We start from the raw sequence: 14668 nt of genomic DNA on the forward strand, positions 1-14668 counted from the left end.
TGTCTCTCTCCAGCTCGGGCATGGTGCCAGGCAGCTGCCCAGAAATTGTCCGGGGGCATTGGATCGAAATTATGTGGTATGTTGCTTCTGATATGGAGGGCATAGGGATCTGTCTCGAAAACAATATAGGTCTATAATTGGCAACTTTCTTTTTTTCCCCCTCTCCTCCATTGCTATTTGGCTTACAATTGTAGGCCTACCTTTTAGATGTTAATTTATAATTAAATCAAATAAATATTGCCATTTTCATCTCGTATCATGTGATGCCTGTCCAAAGCTCTACTCAATGTCGGAGAAGTGGAAAAAACGACGGCTGGACCGACCGCCAGTAAAGAGGCAGAAAGCACGTCGTCGGGGCCGTGCGGCTGCAACAAACCGTGTAATTGTTCCAAAACGGCTGCTGCTGTCGCTTTCTCCGATCTCTACTCAACAGGTACAACAAAAATAAAATTCCACTGAGAACTCTGTGTTTTATTACCGTTTATATATCATAAAATATCTACCAAATCTGAAAGTCTGGCCTTGCCTGCCTGCGCGCCTGGCCCTGCACTTCATTGTAATGTTTCCAAGGGTCACCTTCAGCTCAAACCCATTGTCATGTGGGCTGTAATGGGTTTCAGATGAAGCTGCCACTCAATTACGAGGTCCAATAAAGACAAATAAACGCTTGACCAGTCTTATAAGGTTTATTCGTCCTTTTAAGGCCATTAAGATACATTTTAATTGCTAAATTAAGAGCATGACCCTGTATTTTAGAGGCCTGCAGCGATGATGTGCAAATCCATTATAGTCTACAGAAGGCATTCTTACTAAATAAAAATCCCTTTTCATCATCAATTAATTCAAACCACGGTTAAATGCAAAATGCAAATGAACATTATTTCAACACACTGTATAGACCTGCTACCTGCTTTGAACGGCGACACGAAGACAATGACCTTTCTGCAAGAGGTGGTGGACATTCTGCTGGCCTACATCGTGGAGTCCTTCGACAGGGAGACCAAAGTCATCGATTTCCACTATCCGAACGAGCTTATGCAGAGGAACAACTGGGAGCTCCAGGACGAGCCCGAGACCCTGGATGATATCTTGATCAGCTGTCGCGCCACCTTGAAATATGCCATCAAAACAGGTAGGCTCGATAAGGGTTATTATTCTTCCCTCCTCCCCTTCATCACTGTTAAAGGACGCAGACAGTGTCTTCACTGTGATTTATTAAGAGAATAAAAAACCTAATCAATAGTCTATCTCATCTGGCAACGTGAAACCATTCGTATTACAGATGTATTTTATTAATTCCGATCGTATTCTCCATTTCCCCCTTTTCCCCCTTTTTCCAAGATTATTTCTTTTTTTTTTCTCCCCTCTCTTTCCAATAGCAGATATACAAGCTTCAACGGGTGGCATGGCTAACCGTTGTGAGCTTCTATTCTAGATTTGCTATTTTCAAATCGCCAGTTAGTGATTGCTTATTTCTCTCAGCTTGCCCTTGTTTCTAATTATTTCCAACTGAAATAGTGCTGTAAGCTATTTTCCCACCACAAAGGCCCTGTTGTGAATTATAGTCTTTCCCTTTTTTTCCTATACAGTCACATTTTCCTGACAAAACAGACAAGTGTCTCCGTCGCCTCTTGGCTCTTTGTCTTGTATAATCATAGCCCGGCTCCGTCGAAGCTTACATTTGGGTTTTCGATTGGAGGCAGCGAGAGGGATCTAGGCTACTTGGAGCCAAGTCTATTACAGCCTATGTAACGGTCGATTGGAGCACTTAATGAGGAGACATTTATTATAACAGTAGGAGCACCTGGCCGAATTTATAATCATTATTATCTCCTTTGTGGTTTAACAAATATCTTGAAAAACTTTAGATATATATATATAATATAGCCACTTTATATTTCACTTGCTTTTAGACGTCAGTCTATCAGTAGGCCTAAACAAAATATATGTCGTGGACTGTCTCCGATGTGTGGCCTGTCGCAGACAGCCTAATTGTCAGTAGGCAAATTAATTGATGTTTTTAATTGAATCATTTATTAACAGTTTGCAAATAGAACAGTGGTGGTACGATTATACAATGGTGCTAAAAAGGATAACACACAAAAAGCCCTGAGGGCGTGTTTCCATTGCGGTCCTGACTCCTGTGAGTGCAGTATTCAATTCATCGAGACATGGCAGCCATTCAGGACGCACGATAATATGAAATAATATAGAAGACATATAGCAGGTAGTAGGCTGGTAAACATTTAGGCTTTTGTCGATAGTGGACAATACATAAAAACAGAAATGATGAGGCGTATTGAAATGGAAGTGACATCATGATGTGATAGCTAGGCCTTCATTTCAACCCATTGGGAAATGCATCATTCTGTGTCATTTAGATGTTTGCGTTGGCTATTAAAAAGAAATAGCAGATCTACAAGCTCACAGCCCGGCACGAGGTGACGCACTGTGAGCTTGTAGATCTGCTATTTTTGGGAGAGAGAGAAAGACATGCAATGTCTCTGTCGCTCCTATCCTCAGCACACCCGCGGTACTTCAATCAGCTGTCCACGGGCTTGGACATGGTTGGCCTGGCAGCGGACTGGCTGACGTCCACCGCCAACACCAACATGTAAGTATGTATGTATGTGCAGGGGCGTCACAGGGGGGGGGGGGGGGGGGGGGGGCAAGGTAGGGCCCAAGGTGGAGGGGCCTTTATTTTATTCTTTAGCTATTGAAAAATAGCAGATAAGCTCACAGCGCGGGCACTGATAGATCTGCTATTTTTGAAAAGTCGTGAAAATGTGCAAATCTTTGAATATAATTATGTATTTTTCAAGCGAACATTTGTAACAAAAATGTTGCTTCTGGGGGGGGGGGGGTTCCTGGAACTAAATATTTTGAGATGGGGGTCTGTGACCAAATACATATAATTTTGGGGGTCCTCCACATGAAAAAGTTTGAGCACCACTGACATTATAGAAACATAGGTTTTTAAACAAAACCCTTAAAATATAAGGATTTGAAATATTCAAAGAATTTTTCTAAAATAGCAGACCTATACAAGCTGTGTGAGCTATGTGAGCTTGTATATCTGCTATTTTTCAATAGTTAAAGCACAAAATAATGCGTAATAATGCGTTCCCATGTCTAAATGGGTTAAACCCCCTGGCCTCCCCCTATGAAGAACATTCATGGGGGCCCGCAGTGAATCCTTGTACCCAGGGCCCAGAATGTGGTGCAACACCCGTGCGTCCCGCCTAGCTGCTTCATCATGATTTCAATGATGATGATGATAATGACTTCCCCTTTTATCCTCTGTGTGTCTGTTCAGAGACTGATAGCAGCGTTTGTCACTCACAATGAATAGGGATGAAATTGAAAGACAGACCCCCACCCCCTTGACCCCCCCCCCCCCCCCTCCTTCCTTTATCCCCATGGGGACCCAAGCCATCCAAGGGGAGAACATTAGCTCTGATATTTAAATCACCTTTTAATCTGAACCTAATTGTATGTAGGTTGTGTTGTGGGTTGATAAGACTGCTGGGAGAATTGGCGACGTTTCAAAGCTGTGAAAATACTGAATTTCATTTCCAGTAAAATAATAATAATAATAATAATTATTATTAAATTTATAATTTTTGTTTTCCATTTTAGAAAGATCTTCTTTTAACTTAATTATTGTGTCCTCACTCAGAAATGCTGTAAATTAATACTGTATATGGCATTCCATCTTGCTGTATCCAATTCTTTATACTAAAGCTTAGCAGGGGCCATTTTGTGGTTCCACCGATCCAAAGCCCATTCATACATTTAAACGTAATATAATTTATTTTTGGAAATCTCTATGGGACAAAATTATGGGCCTTGGATCGTTGGAACCACAAAATGGCCGCCACTGATATGCCTATTACCTGAACCCCTTATTGGTAAATCCTGAACCACTTAATGCATGCAGTGAAAACCATAGTGTTATTTTAACCCCACAGTGCTCTGTATACATGCTGCTGAGTTTAATTGACGCTGAAGGTTGTGCTGTCTAGGTCAACCTTGAAACATCACGTTCGATCAGGCTTACACAAACATAATGTGTCATGAGTAAAGAAAGAAAGGGAGAAAAGGGGGAATAAAAGAAGAAGAAAATGCCCTGAAACCCTTTTTTTTATGAGTCATGACATTTAGAATCACTTGCTTTATAAGTACTTGTGTGTGTCTGTGTGTGTGTGTGTGTGCGTGTGCGTGTGCGTGTGCGTGTGCGTGCGTGCGTGCGTGCGTGCGTGCGTGCGTGCGTGCGTGCGTGCGACGTGCGTGCACGTCATTACGGACAACTTTGTTTTTTTTACAACCAGGGTTCATATTTTAGATTGTAATTAGAGAAAAGAAAAGATGTGTGTTAAAATGTTTTCATTTACTGCTTTCTATTGTTTTAGTGATTTTAGTATTTTGATTTCAGTGGTTGGGAGCATGCGTACAAGTTGTGCGTACTAAATATGTCTTTTTAGACACAATAAGCCGGCAATTTCTTTGTTACTATTTACCCCAGCTCCCATAAGTCGCATCTGCCCATGAAAGATTGCGGTGCATCTTGGGAATGGGGTCATTGTGTCTAAAAATACATATTTAGCCACTTGCATGGGCTAAATGCAATGCCCCAACCTGGGGGCATGCATGCAAATCAAAATCGTTAAAATCACTAAAACGATAGAAAGAACCAAATGAAAACATTTTAACACTCATCTTTTCTTTTCTCTAATGACTATCTAAAATATGAACCCTTGTTGTAAAAAAAACAAAGTTGTCCTTCAACCTTCCCTGTCATTTCCCCGTTGTGCAACAACTCAGGTTCACCTACGAGGTGGCTCCGGTCTTTGTCCTGCTGGAATACGTCACCCTGAAGAAGATGAGGGAGATCATTGGCTGGTCGGACGGGAGAGGGGACGGCATCTTCTCCCCTGGTATGTAACAATGGGTGCATGACGCAAGTCCCTCACATGTAATGCATGCTCCCTACCGCCCGCACCCCTTAAAGGGGCGTCACAAGGGGAAGGGGGAAAGTGGGACTGAGTTACTAGGGCCCACGGTGGAGGGGCCTTAATTATTTTATACTTTAGCTATTGAAAAATAGCAGATATACAAGCTTACAGCTTCTGTTTAGCTTCTGGGGGATCCCTGGAAGTAAATATTTTGAGATGAGGGTCCGTGGCCAAATACATATCATTTTGGGGGTCCTTCACATGAAAAAGTTTGAGAACCACAGAAACAGAAACCCACGATTTAAAAAGAATAGAGCTTGTATATCTGCTATTTTTCAATAGTTAAAGCACAAGATAATTGAAGTGAGTAGTGAATCCTTGTACCCAGGGCCCAGAATTTGGTGCGACACCCCTGATGCCCCCCTAGCTCTGCAGGGAAATGGAACAGTCTGCATGGCTTGTTATGTGATGTGTCAATTTGCATTTTGATGATTTAAACCGGGAACGCGTTTCACAGTCGATTAAGAGGGCGAATTAGCTTTTCACTTCATCCCTGGCTGCTAACCCTTTAATTTCCCAGTCGGCTGCTGTGGTGTAAACTAAAGTAAGTAAGTACATTCACTTAAAGGATGATTTCACCACTTTTCAACCTATCTTCATATAATTGGTCTTCACTAAAGACTTTTACACAAATATTAAAATGTGATTACCGCGAGAATTGGTCTTCACTAAAGACTTTACACAAATATTAAAATGTGATTACCGCGAGAGCAATGGCTTCCATTATAGCATGGTAACCTTTCAGGAATAGAAAGCTGTTTCTATTAGCTTGGATTCCCCATCGATGATGTCATGAAAATGTAAAAGGAAATTGCTATTTTATATATTAGTGAGGACCAATTATACGAAGACAGGTTGAAAAGTGGTGAAGTTGTCCTTTAAGTACTGTACTTAAGTACACTTTTGAGGTATTTTTTACTTCACTGGAGTATTTCCAATTTTCAAAATATTTGTATACATGTCGAACAATTTATTAAGCCTGGAATAATGACTATTAACATTTTATTCTATTAAACAATATTTGATACTACTATATTGAATAAATACCCTTTTTTTTGCTGTGTTTTTGACACAGTAATAGAGTTACTTGTAATAGAGTATTTCTGCATTGTCTTTATTGATACTTTTACTCAAGTAAAACATGTGAGCTCTTCTTCCACCACTGGCTGAGCTGTACAATGTGACATGCCAAGCAAATCATGTGCTGTCAAGAGAATTTAGCATGCGTGTCCCCATCTGTCCTCTAGGTGGTGCCATTTCTAACATGTATGCCATGCTGCTTGCTCGCTTCAAGATGTTCCCTGAAGTGAAGGAGAAAGGAATGTCATCTGTACCCAGATTGGTGGCCTTCACATCCGAACATGTAGGATTCTCTAACATATTCACCTTTCATCTAATGCTCACTGGGTTTTATTCATGACTCATTTTGTTTCAAATAGTGAAGGTTTTCCTCGCTTTTTGGGGTTATATTTTAGGGATTTATCTGATCACTAATTGGGATCGAAATACAAAAACTCATTCAAATAAAAGCATTTATATATTTTTTGTATCTATTGAGCACACCTTCTACCTACATGCTTTCAACCTAAAACAAATGACAAATGTGAGCTTGTACTGCTATTTTTGACTCGGACTCAGGTCTTAGCATTCCTTGCTATTGACCAACTACAGCTCCAGCTGCTCAAGATGCTTCTCAGCCATAGGAACAGCACTAGCACATGTTAATGCTGACAGAACTCATGATACAATTATGCTGACCTTATGTGTTTGTTTGGTTGGTTACTTTTATTTTTCATTTGTACATGCATGCATACACCGTACATAGAAATGTGACAAGTTTGTGACAAATGCAAAGGTGACAAGGTCATTCTGTACCTTCAAATTGTATAAAAGGTTTTTGAACACAAAACCTAGTAAATTCTCAAATGCTGATGGTGTAGGTACTGTATGTAGACTGAAACACTACATAGGCTCCAATTGAGGTCCTATCTATTTACCTGAACGTTTGAAACAAATACTTTGTTTAACTGCATAACGTCTCCCGCGTGTGCTAACTTGAAGGTTTCCCAGTGGAAAATATAAACATATGTTGTTCTACTATATTATTTATGCATTAGGTCCATTAGGTATTCTCCTTCTACCTCTTTTAATCTCTGTCTGCTCTCTTATTCATTCTCAGAGCCATTTTTCAATCAAAAAAGGAGCGGCAGCCCTCGGCATCGGGACAGAGAGCGTGATCTGCATCAAAGTAGATGAAAGGTACGGTGGTGGGCCTCTGAACATCAGGAGCAAGGCTCAAAGATGAAACATATTCGATTTTTTACATACGCATTCAAGCAACAAAAGCCTCTAAAGCCTGCTATTTTCACTCCACCGTTTGCAGTGGTAAAATGATCCCGGCTGACCTTGAGAGGAGAATACTGGAAGCCAAGCAGAAGGTAATTTCATACATACGTGAAATAAACCAATATACTACTAGACAAGTGGATAGCAGTGGTGGAAAGTTACTTACAGTACATTTACTCATGCACTGTACTTAAAGGGCCAGTTCACCTCTGGGACAACCAGATCTTATTTTATCGTTGTTTGGGACACGATCAACACACTCCTGAGTTATTTTTTTGTGTTCAATCTGTGTTTTGAGATATTTTAGAATTTCAGCATGACTAGTGATGCATTTTGCATCATCAGTGATGCGTTTTGCATCATATGATGCAAAACGCATCACTAGTACATGCTGAAATACTAAAATATCTAAAAAATCAAACCTCGGTTCGAAGTGGAGCGGTGAATCTGAGCAGCTATACCCTGTGTGTGTTGCTAAATGCCTAAACTGTAAACTGTAAACTGTGCCTGTGAGTGAGTGGTGAGTGTGCCTGGCCTGCACAAAACAGCGCCCCTCCTTTAACTAGTGTGTTGTGTGTGGCCACTCAAGGTATTGCCAGGCTACGGACACGGCCAGCCAGCCACCCAGCCAGCCAGCCACCCAGCCAGCCACACACAACACACTAGTTAAAGGAGGGGCGCTGTTTTGTGCAGGCCAGGCACACTCACCACTCACCACTCACCGCTTTCACCGCTCCAAAAACAGATTGAACACAAAACATAACTCAGGATTGTGTTGATCGTGTCCCAAACAACAATAAAATAAGATAGAGTTGTCCCAGAGGTGAAGCGGCCCTTTAAGTATAGTTTCGACTGAGGTGTTTCCTATTTTCAATACTTTTACTCCACTACTTCTCAGAGCCAAATATCGTACTTTTACTAATTATTTGACAGCTTTAGTTTCTAGTTAGTTTGTAGATTTAGATTATTATATTACAAAAAAATACTTCAGCCCTATAAACATTTTGCCATTTGATCTATAAGCTCACAATGAATCGTGACACAACACATTGTGAGCTTGTAGATCTACTATTTTAAAAATATGTTTTATACATTTTACATATTTGAAAACTTGTGAAATGGGATATTCTGCGTAATGAGTACCTTCTACTTTTGGTACTCTAAGTACATTTTGGATGATTTTGATACCAATACTTTTGTACTTTTACTTAAGTACATTTTGAATTCTGTACTTTTTACTTGTAACAGAGTATTTCTAAGGGTGCCCTCACACCAAAATACCTAGAGTGGAATACCTAGAGTGGAATCCGCCAATGCATTTCAATGAGAATGAAGCGGTTTTTTGCCAGTAGAGGATTTCTGCAAAAAACGCTCCATTCTCATTGAAATGCATTGGCGGATTCCACTCTAGGTATTTTGGTGTGAGGGCACCCTAAGAAAGAAATGCGAGTACCTTTTCCACCACTGGTAGAAAGACTGTATGGTAAAACACTCGACCAAAACACGTTGATCATTGAGGAAACAACATAGACTAAAATAGCATAATCACACCTGAATCAACAAGGACTGTAACATTAAAACTCAAACATTAGCTTCAGAGAAGCCCTTAAGAACCATTATGTTTAACGATCATTGTCTTTCTTGTGTTTGCATCCAGGGCTTTGTGCTTTAAGAACGGAGTGCGATCATTATACTGTATGTTTTCTTGTGTTTGCATATCTAGGGTTTTGTGCCGTTCTTCGTGAGCGCAACCGCAGGGACAACGGTGTACGGGGCTTTTGACCCGCTCATCGCCATCTCCGATGTCTGCAAGAAGTACAACGTCTGGATGCATGTGGACGTGAGTAATGCCTGGCTTTGAGAGGAACTATAGAACTGTTCTACACAAGGTCCATCATAAGCTACCCATTGGAGTTAAGCTGTTGTTACATTCATGCTGTGCAGAACTTTGGTAGGACTTTTTTTGTTTTTTGCTTTTGATTTTGTTTTTGATGGATTGAATTACAAAAAATACTGGGGACTTGTGGTCATATGTATGTACAATACCGGTATATGTATGCCTTCTTGATATTGGGAGATAAACAATTACCTCAAGAGAACAGATAGATATACAATCAGTGTAGTATCACTTATATGCCTTTATCTCATTTGGTTGACCAGTTTTAAGACACTTTTAAGTGCACATTTCTTCAGTACATTTTTTATTAGTACACTCTGACTTTGTAAGGCAGCGTAGCATAAAAATAACACCAAAATACATATCATCAACAAATATCAAACACTATGTCTACAGAGCAGAAAAAGGGGTAAGGGGGTGAAAAATGGATTTTCAGGCCTGTTTTGAAGGAAGCCAGTGATCCACATTTTCAACGGATGGTGTCAGGAAATTCCACACTTTGGTGGCAGAATTTGTTCTATAGATGGATGGTGCCAGATTATTGTAGCAATACTCGCTCCCTCTTGTATTGTGGCTGTGGGTGTGGCTTTGAATGTGCTTTATAAATCCAATATACTTGATTTGACTGTTTTGGGACATTAAGTCAACCCCCCCGCCATGCTCCAACACCTGACTCTTTTAAGGCTGCCTTGAAAAGATACCAATTCACTCAGGCTTATGGCATATACAGTAGTTGTTTGTCGTTTTGTTTGGTTGTTTGTCTGTTGGTTTTTTAAAGCGTTCCGTGAAAGGCATTATATAAATTCAGGTTATTATTATTATTATTATATAACTTATAGACTACTTTTAACAAACAGGGTTGTCACCATCACATGGTGCTTTGCAGAAAACAAATGCACATGAAAAAAAAAACATAAAAAAGAACTAGGACAGGTGTGCTCAAGAGATAGGGAGAGTGCGTGGAATGACTCATGGCGGATTGAATGGCGTGGGCTTGCATGTCTAAATGTGGTTGCTAGTTACATCACATGCGTATAATTCACAGCGGGTACTCCCACTTCAAGTGGCATTTAGCAGGGACATAATGTAGACGCACAGATGAGCAGCCTCTGACAAATGGAATGTAAAGTGTCTCCCCCCTCTGCTTGCAGTCGACCTAGATAGGAGCCATTTCTTATCTGAGCGCTGGAGGAACAGGAGCACAGGCTGTAAATCATCCTCCTCCCCTAGACTTCACCGTCATGGCCTCTCTCTCTCTCTCTCTCTCTCTCTCTCTCTCTCTCTCTCTCTCTCTCTCTCTCTCTCAGTATCTATTAATGAAGGTGATTTAGACGTGACAGAGAGCCTCTATTAAGAGACATAAACATCCTCGCCTGTCATTTCTCACCCGGCAGCTCGGAAAGAAAAATAAAGAATGGTCGCTGCTGTACTGTGTATGTACACTACAGTATAGGCTGCTCCAAGGGCTGTCAATCCAAACTGCCATGCGCCGTGTGTGTGTGTGTGTGTGTGTGTGTGTGTGTGTGTGTGTGTGTGTGTGTGCGTGCGTGCGTGCGTGCGTGCGTGCGTGCGTGCGTGCGTGCGTGCGTGCGTGCGTGCGTGCGTGCGTGCGTGCGTGCGTGCGTGCGTACGTGCATGCATGTGAGCCTCACACATACGGGACAGTAGTTCTATTAAAATTCATTGTTTACTTATTTCAAAGACAGATAATTCTGTATCTGTCTGTCTGTCTGTCTGTCTGTCTGTCTGTCTGTCTGTCTGTCCTATCCTATTCTGTCTAATTCTATCTTTATCATTTCAACCATAATCCGCTACGGGCCAAGCATTATTATTTTTCTTTTCTTCTTTTTTTCGTCAAATGGTGGATATCACGTTTTGGAATTAGGAGGGTAACTCTCCGCTCACTATACCTCTTGTGTAACTGGTATAGTTATCTGAGCAGATTTTTGTGTTTATTGATACGCTGTGCAACCACAAGACATAAATAAGGTGTTTTTGATTGATTGATTGATTGATTGATTGATTGATTGAATACTTTATTAACAGTTTGCAAAAAACGGCACAGTGACACAGATTTATACAAAAGTTTGCTTAAAGGATAACCCATAGGCTTGTTTCCTTTAAGGTCCTGTGTATTCAATTCATAAAGACATTTAAAGATAAATAATAACATATAGTAATATTCAAAAACATCATATATACGAGAGTTGTAATAAGAATGACCGTCTGGTGTTGTGCCTGTGTGTGTCTTTTACACTATTTAAAGCTATACTATGGAAGTTGCTCAACTACTGGTCAGTAGCGGTATTGCTTTTTTCGGGGCCGCAAACCACCGCGACCGCCTCCGCCTCGCCGATACGAATCCGTAGAGCTGTCTCCCGTCATTCTTAGACCAGGATTGGGGGAGTAATAGGCAAGATTCCTTCACCAACGTAAACACTGTTGCTGACGGAAGCTACTTCCTGAAGAGACGGCAAGACGCGCTGTGATTGGCCGGTAGTGTATGATCCGCGCTGTGATTGGCCAACGTATATATACAACGTATATGGATGATGCAGATGACGTCATTTTGCCGGGAAATCCGGTCCCCGGCCAGGATCATAGAAAACATATTTACAGAAGGCTTTAGGGGCTGAAATTAACGGAGTTGGGGTTCTAAAACTTTAGCGATTTAATAGTTAGGACAATTTTAAGATTAGTTTTATTGGAAAAGTTACATAGTATGGCTTTAAGTAGTCTGACGGGTACATGGGTATCTGTGTCTCCTCGTGCATCTTGAAGACCAGGTCCATTGCAAGTTGCTTTACTCTCTGTCTGCGACGTGGGTTGTGAGCTTGTAGATCTGCCGGGGCACAACTGCGTGTAACTCAGGCAGGGGCGTCACACCAAATTCTGGGCCCTGGGTACAAGGATTCACTGCGGGGCCCCCCCATGAATGTTAACTATTGAAAAATAGCAGATATACAAGCTCACAGCGCGGCACCGAGTGCCGCGCTGCGAGCTTGTAGATCTGCTAATTTTGAAAAAACGTGAAAATGTGTGCCAAGAAACCTATGTTTCCATGTCAGTGATGTTCAAACTTTTTCATGTGAAGGACCCCCCCCCCATCTCAAAATATTTAGTTCCAGGGACCCCCCAGAAGCAAAATTTGAGTTACAAATGTTCACTTAAAAAATACATATATTCAAAGATTTGCGCACATTTTCACCACTTTTCAAAAATAGCAGATCTACAAGCTCGCAGCGCGGCACTCGGTGCCGCGCTGTGAGCTTGTATATCTGCTATTTTTCAATAGCTAAAGTTACTAGGGCCCCTCCACCTTGGGCCCTAGTAACTCAGTCCCACTTTCCTACCCCTTGTGACGCCCCTGAACTCAGGCATCGTGTGAAATATAGTGGCCACTGTACAAAATCTATTCCAGTCAGCGCTTACCCTCTTACCCTGTTGTCCTGTTATAATTCAACATGGCCCATAGCCTGAGGCCCAGTCCTATTTATAGCATGCCTGATTCTCAATGGTGTTAAGTAACTACGTACATTTACTCAACTACTTTAAATTTGAGGTATTTTCCAAGCTTGTAGATCTGCTATTTTCAAAATGTTTTACTTCTTTATTTTTTAGTGTATTCTGATGCCAAATTGCCAATGCTTTTGTACTCAAGTACATTTTGCATTCCGAATTTTTACTTGTAACAGAATATTCCTACATTGTGGTATTGATACTTGTACTTCCATCACTGCCAGTAAACTCTAGCTCTGACCGCCCTGTTGTCCTGTTATAATTCAACATGGCCCATAGCCTGAAGCCAAGCCCTATTTATAGCATGCCTGATGGTCGTTTGTCCCCAGGGGTGTCGCACCAAATTCTGGGCCCTGGGTACTTTAACTACTGAAAAATAGCAGATATACAAGCTCACAGCGCAGCACTCGGTGCCGCACCCCCAAAATGATATGTTGGCTATTTTGGCCACGGACCCCCATCTCGAAATATTTAGTTCCAGGGACCCCCCAGAAGCAAAATTTGAGTGACAAATGTTCACTTAAAAAATACACATAGGCCTATTCAAAGATTTGCACACATTTTCATGACTTTTCAAAAATAGCAGATCTACAAGCTTGCAGCGTGGAACTCAGTGTGAGCTTATCTGCTATTGTTCAATAGCGAAAGTATAAAATAATTCCAGGCCCCTCCACCTTGGGCCCTTGTAACTCCGTCCCACTTTTCCCCCCCTTGTGACGCCCCTGTTTGTCCCCTATGTTTCTCATGCAGGGAGCATGGGGAGGGAGTCTCCTCATGTCCAGGAGGCACAGGTGGAAGCTGGACGGTGTGGAGAGGTCAGTGTCATGCGTGTGCAGGATTCATTGTCGTTTTGCATGATTTATGGCAGTGGTTTTCAACCAGTGGGAGACTAGCAGTGGTCAGGGACGTGCTGGGCCCCTGATTCAGCCCGGGAAAAAGAGTTGGAGAGACCCTCATTGCGCGCTATAGAGAGAGATCCCTCTCTATAGCGCTGCTGCTACTCAAAGATTTGCCATTTCAGATCATGACAAGTGACAAGCCAGTGGGCCGATTACTGTACATGAGTTATATTTCGTCGTTGTCGGGTGGAAACCTTGTATGTCCAAAACCGTTTGTTTTGTATTTATCATTTTAAAAATTATTTAAACTAGTGAAAACAGACGATCTGCAAGCACACAACGCCTCGCACCGCGAGGCGTTGTGTGCTTGTAGATCTGCTGTTTTCACTACTTTTGTGCAACGGCCTTGTATGATGAAGCAGGGCTTTGCTTTGCGAAAAAATGGAACGAAGGCAGGGAATGAACCTGCCGTTCGGGAGTTGTCCCGCTTTTCCCAATGGCCAGCACGTCCCTGGTCCGGAGACTACCAGTGGTCCTTGAGGGGGTTCCAAGTGGTCCCCAACTAAATGATGGAGAGTTGGTGGTAACCACATTGGACCCTTATATTAAACCCTAACCCGTACAGTTCCATTTGGTTTCATTTTACTCTTACAGTATTGTTAAACATCTGCATTACCTAATTTACAAGAGGCCTACACAATTAGAGAATGTAGAAGAATTGTTGGCCTGGTATCCCTCCTGTGGTACAGCATGGAATTGTGGACAAAGTCATCAAATGGTGGTCCGTTGCTCAAATGATAAATAATAAATAATGATCTTTGATATGAAAAAAAGGTTGAAAACCACTGATTTATGGGACTATATAATACCAGTAAGACTCCCTAATCGGGAGATAAGCGACCGTTGGTCGCTTATCTCCACAAATATCACAACCTCCACCTCTCACAATCCCTTTTATGCCCATATATGGAGATCCCTAACATAATCCCTTTCATGCCCATATATGGAGATCCCTAACAGAATCCCTTTTATGCCCATATATGGAGATCCCT

The 14668-nt window shown here is 41.6% G+C and overlaps 1 protein-coding gene across 1 annotated transcript in view; it reads left to right on the top strand.

The window, feature by feature from the left end:
- The window catches only part of gad2 (glutamate decarboxylase 2), a gene marked incomplete at both ends in the record, with an annotated part of 30392 nt that overhangs the window by 417 nt on the left and 15307 nt on the right, over nt 1–14668 (top strand). The window contains 10 exons of the mRNA XM_080751503.1: nt 14–76; nt 278–433; nt 899–1132; nt 2524–2614; nt 4825–4937; nt 6263–6378; nt 7195–7274; nt 7399–7453; nt 9085–9201; nt 13528–13592. Of these exons, the coding sequence (XP_080607629.1) occupies nt 14–76; nt 278–433; nt 899–1132; nt 2524–2614; nt 4825–4937; nt 6263–6378; nt 7195–7274; nt 7399–7453; nt 9085–9201; nt 13528–13592 (1090 nt within the window). The remainder of the gene's footprint in view (nt 1–13; nt 77–277; nt 434–898; nt 1133–2523; nt 2615–4824; nt 4938–6262; nt 6379–7194; nt 7275–7398; nt 7454–9084; nt 9202–13527; nt 13593–14668) is intronic.

Source organism: Nannobrachium achirus (genome assembly GCF_963921795.1).
Source record: "Nannobrachium achirus genome assembly, chromosome: 21".
Classification (NCBI taxonomy): domain Eukaryota; kingdom Metazoa; phylum Chordata; class Actinopteri; order Myctophiformes; family Myctophidae; genus Nannobrachium; species Nannobrachium achirus.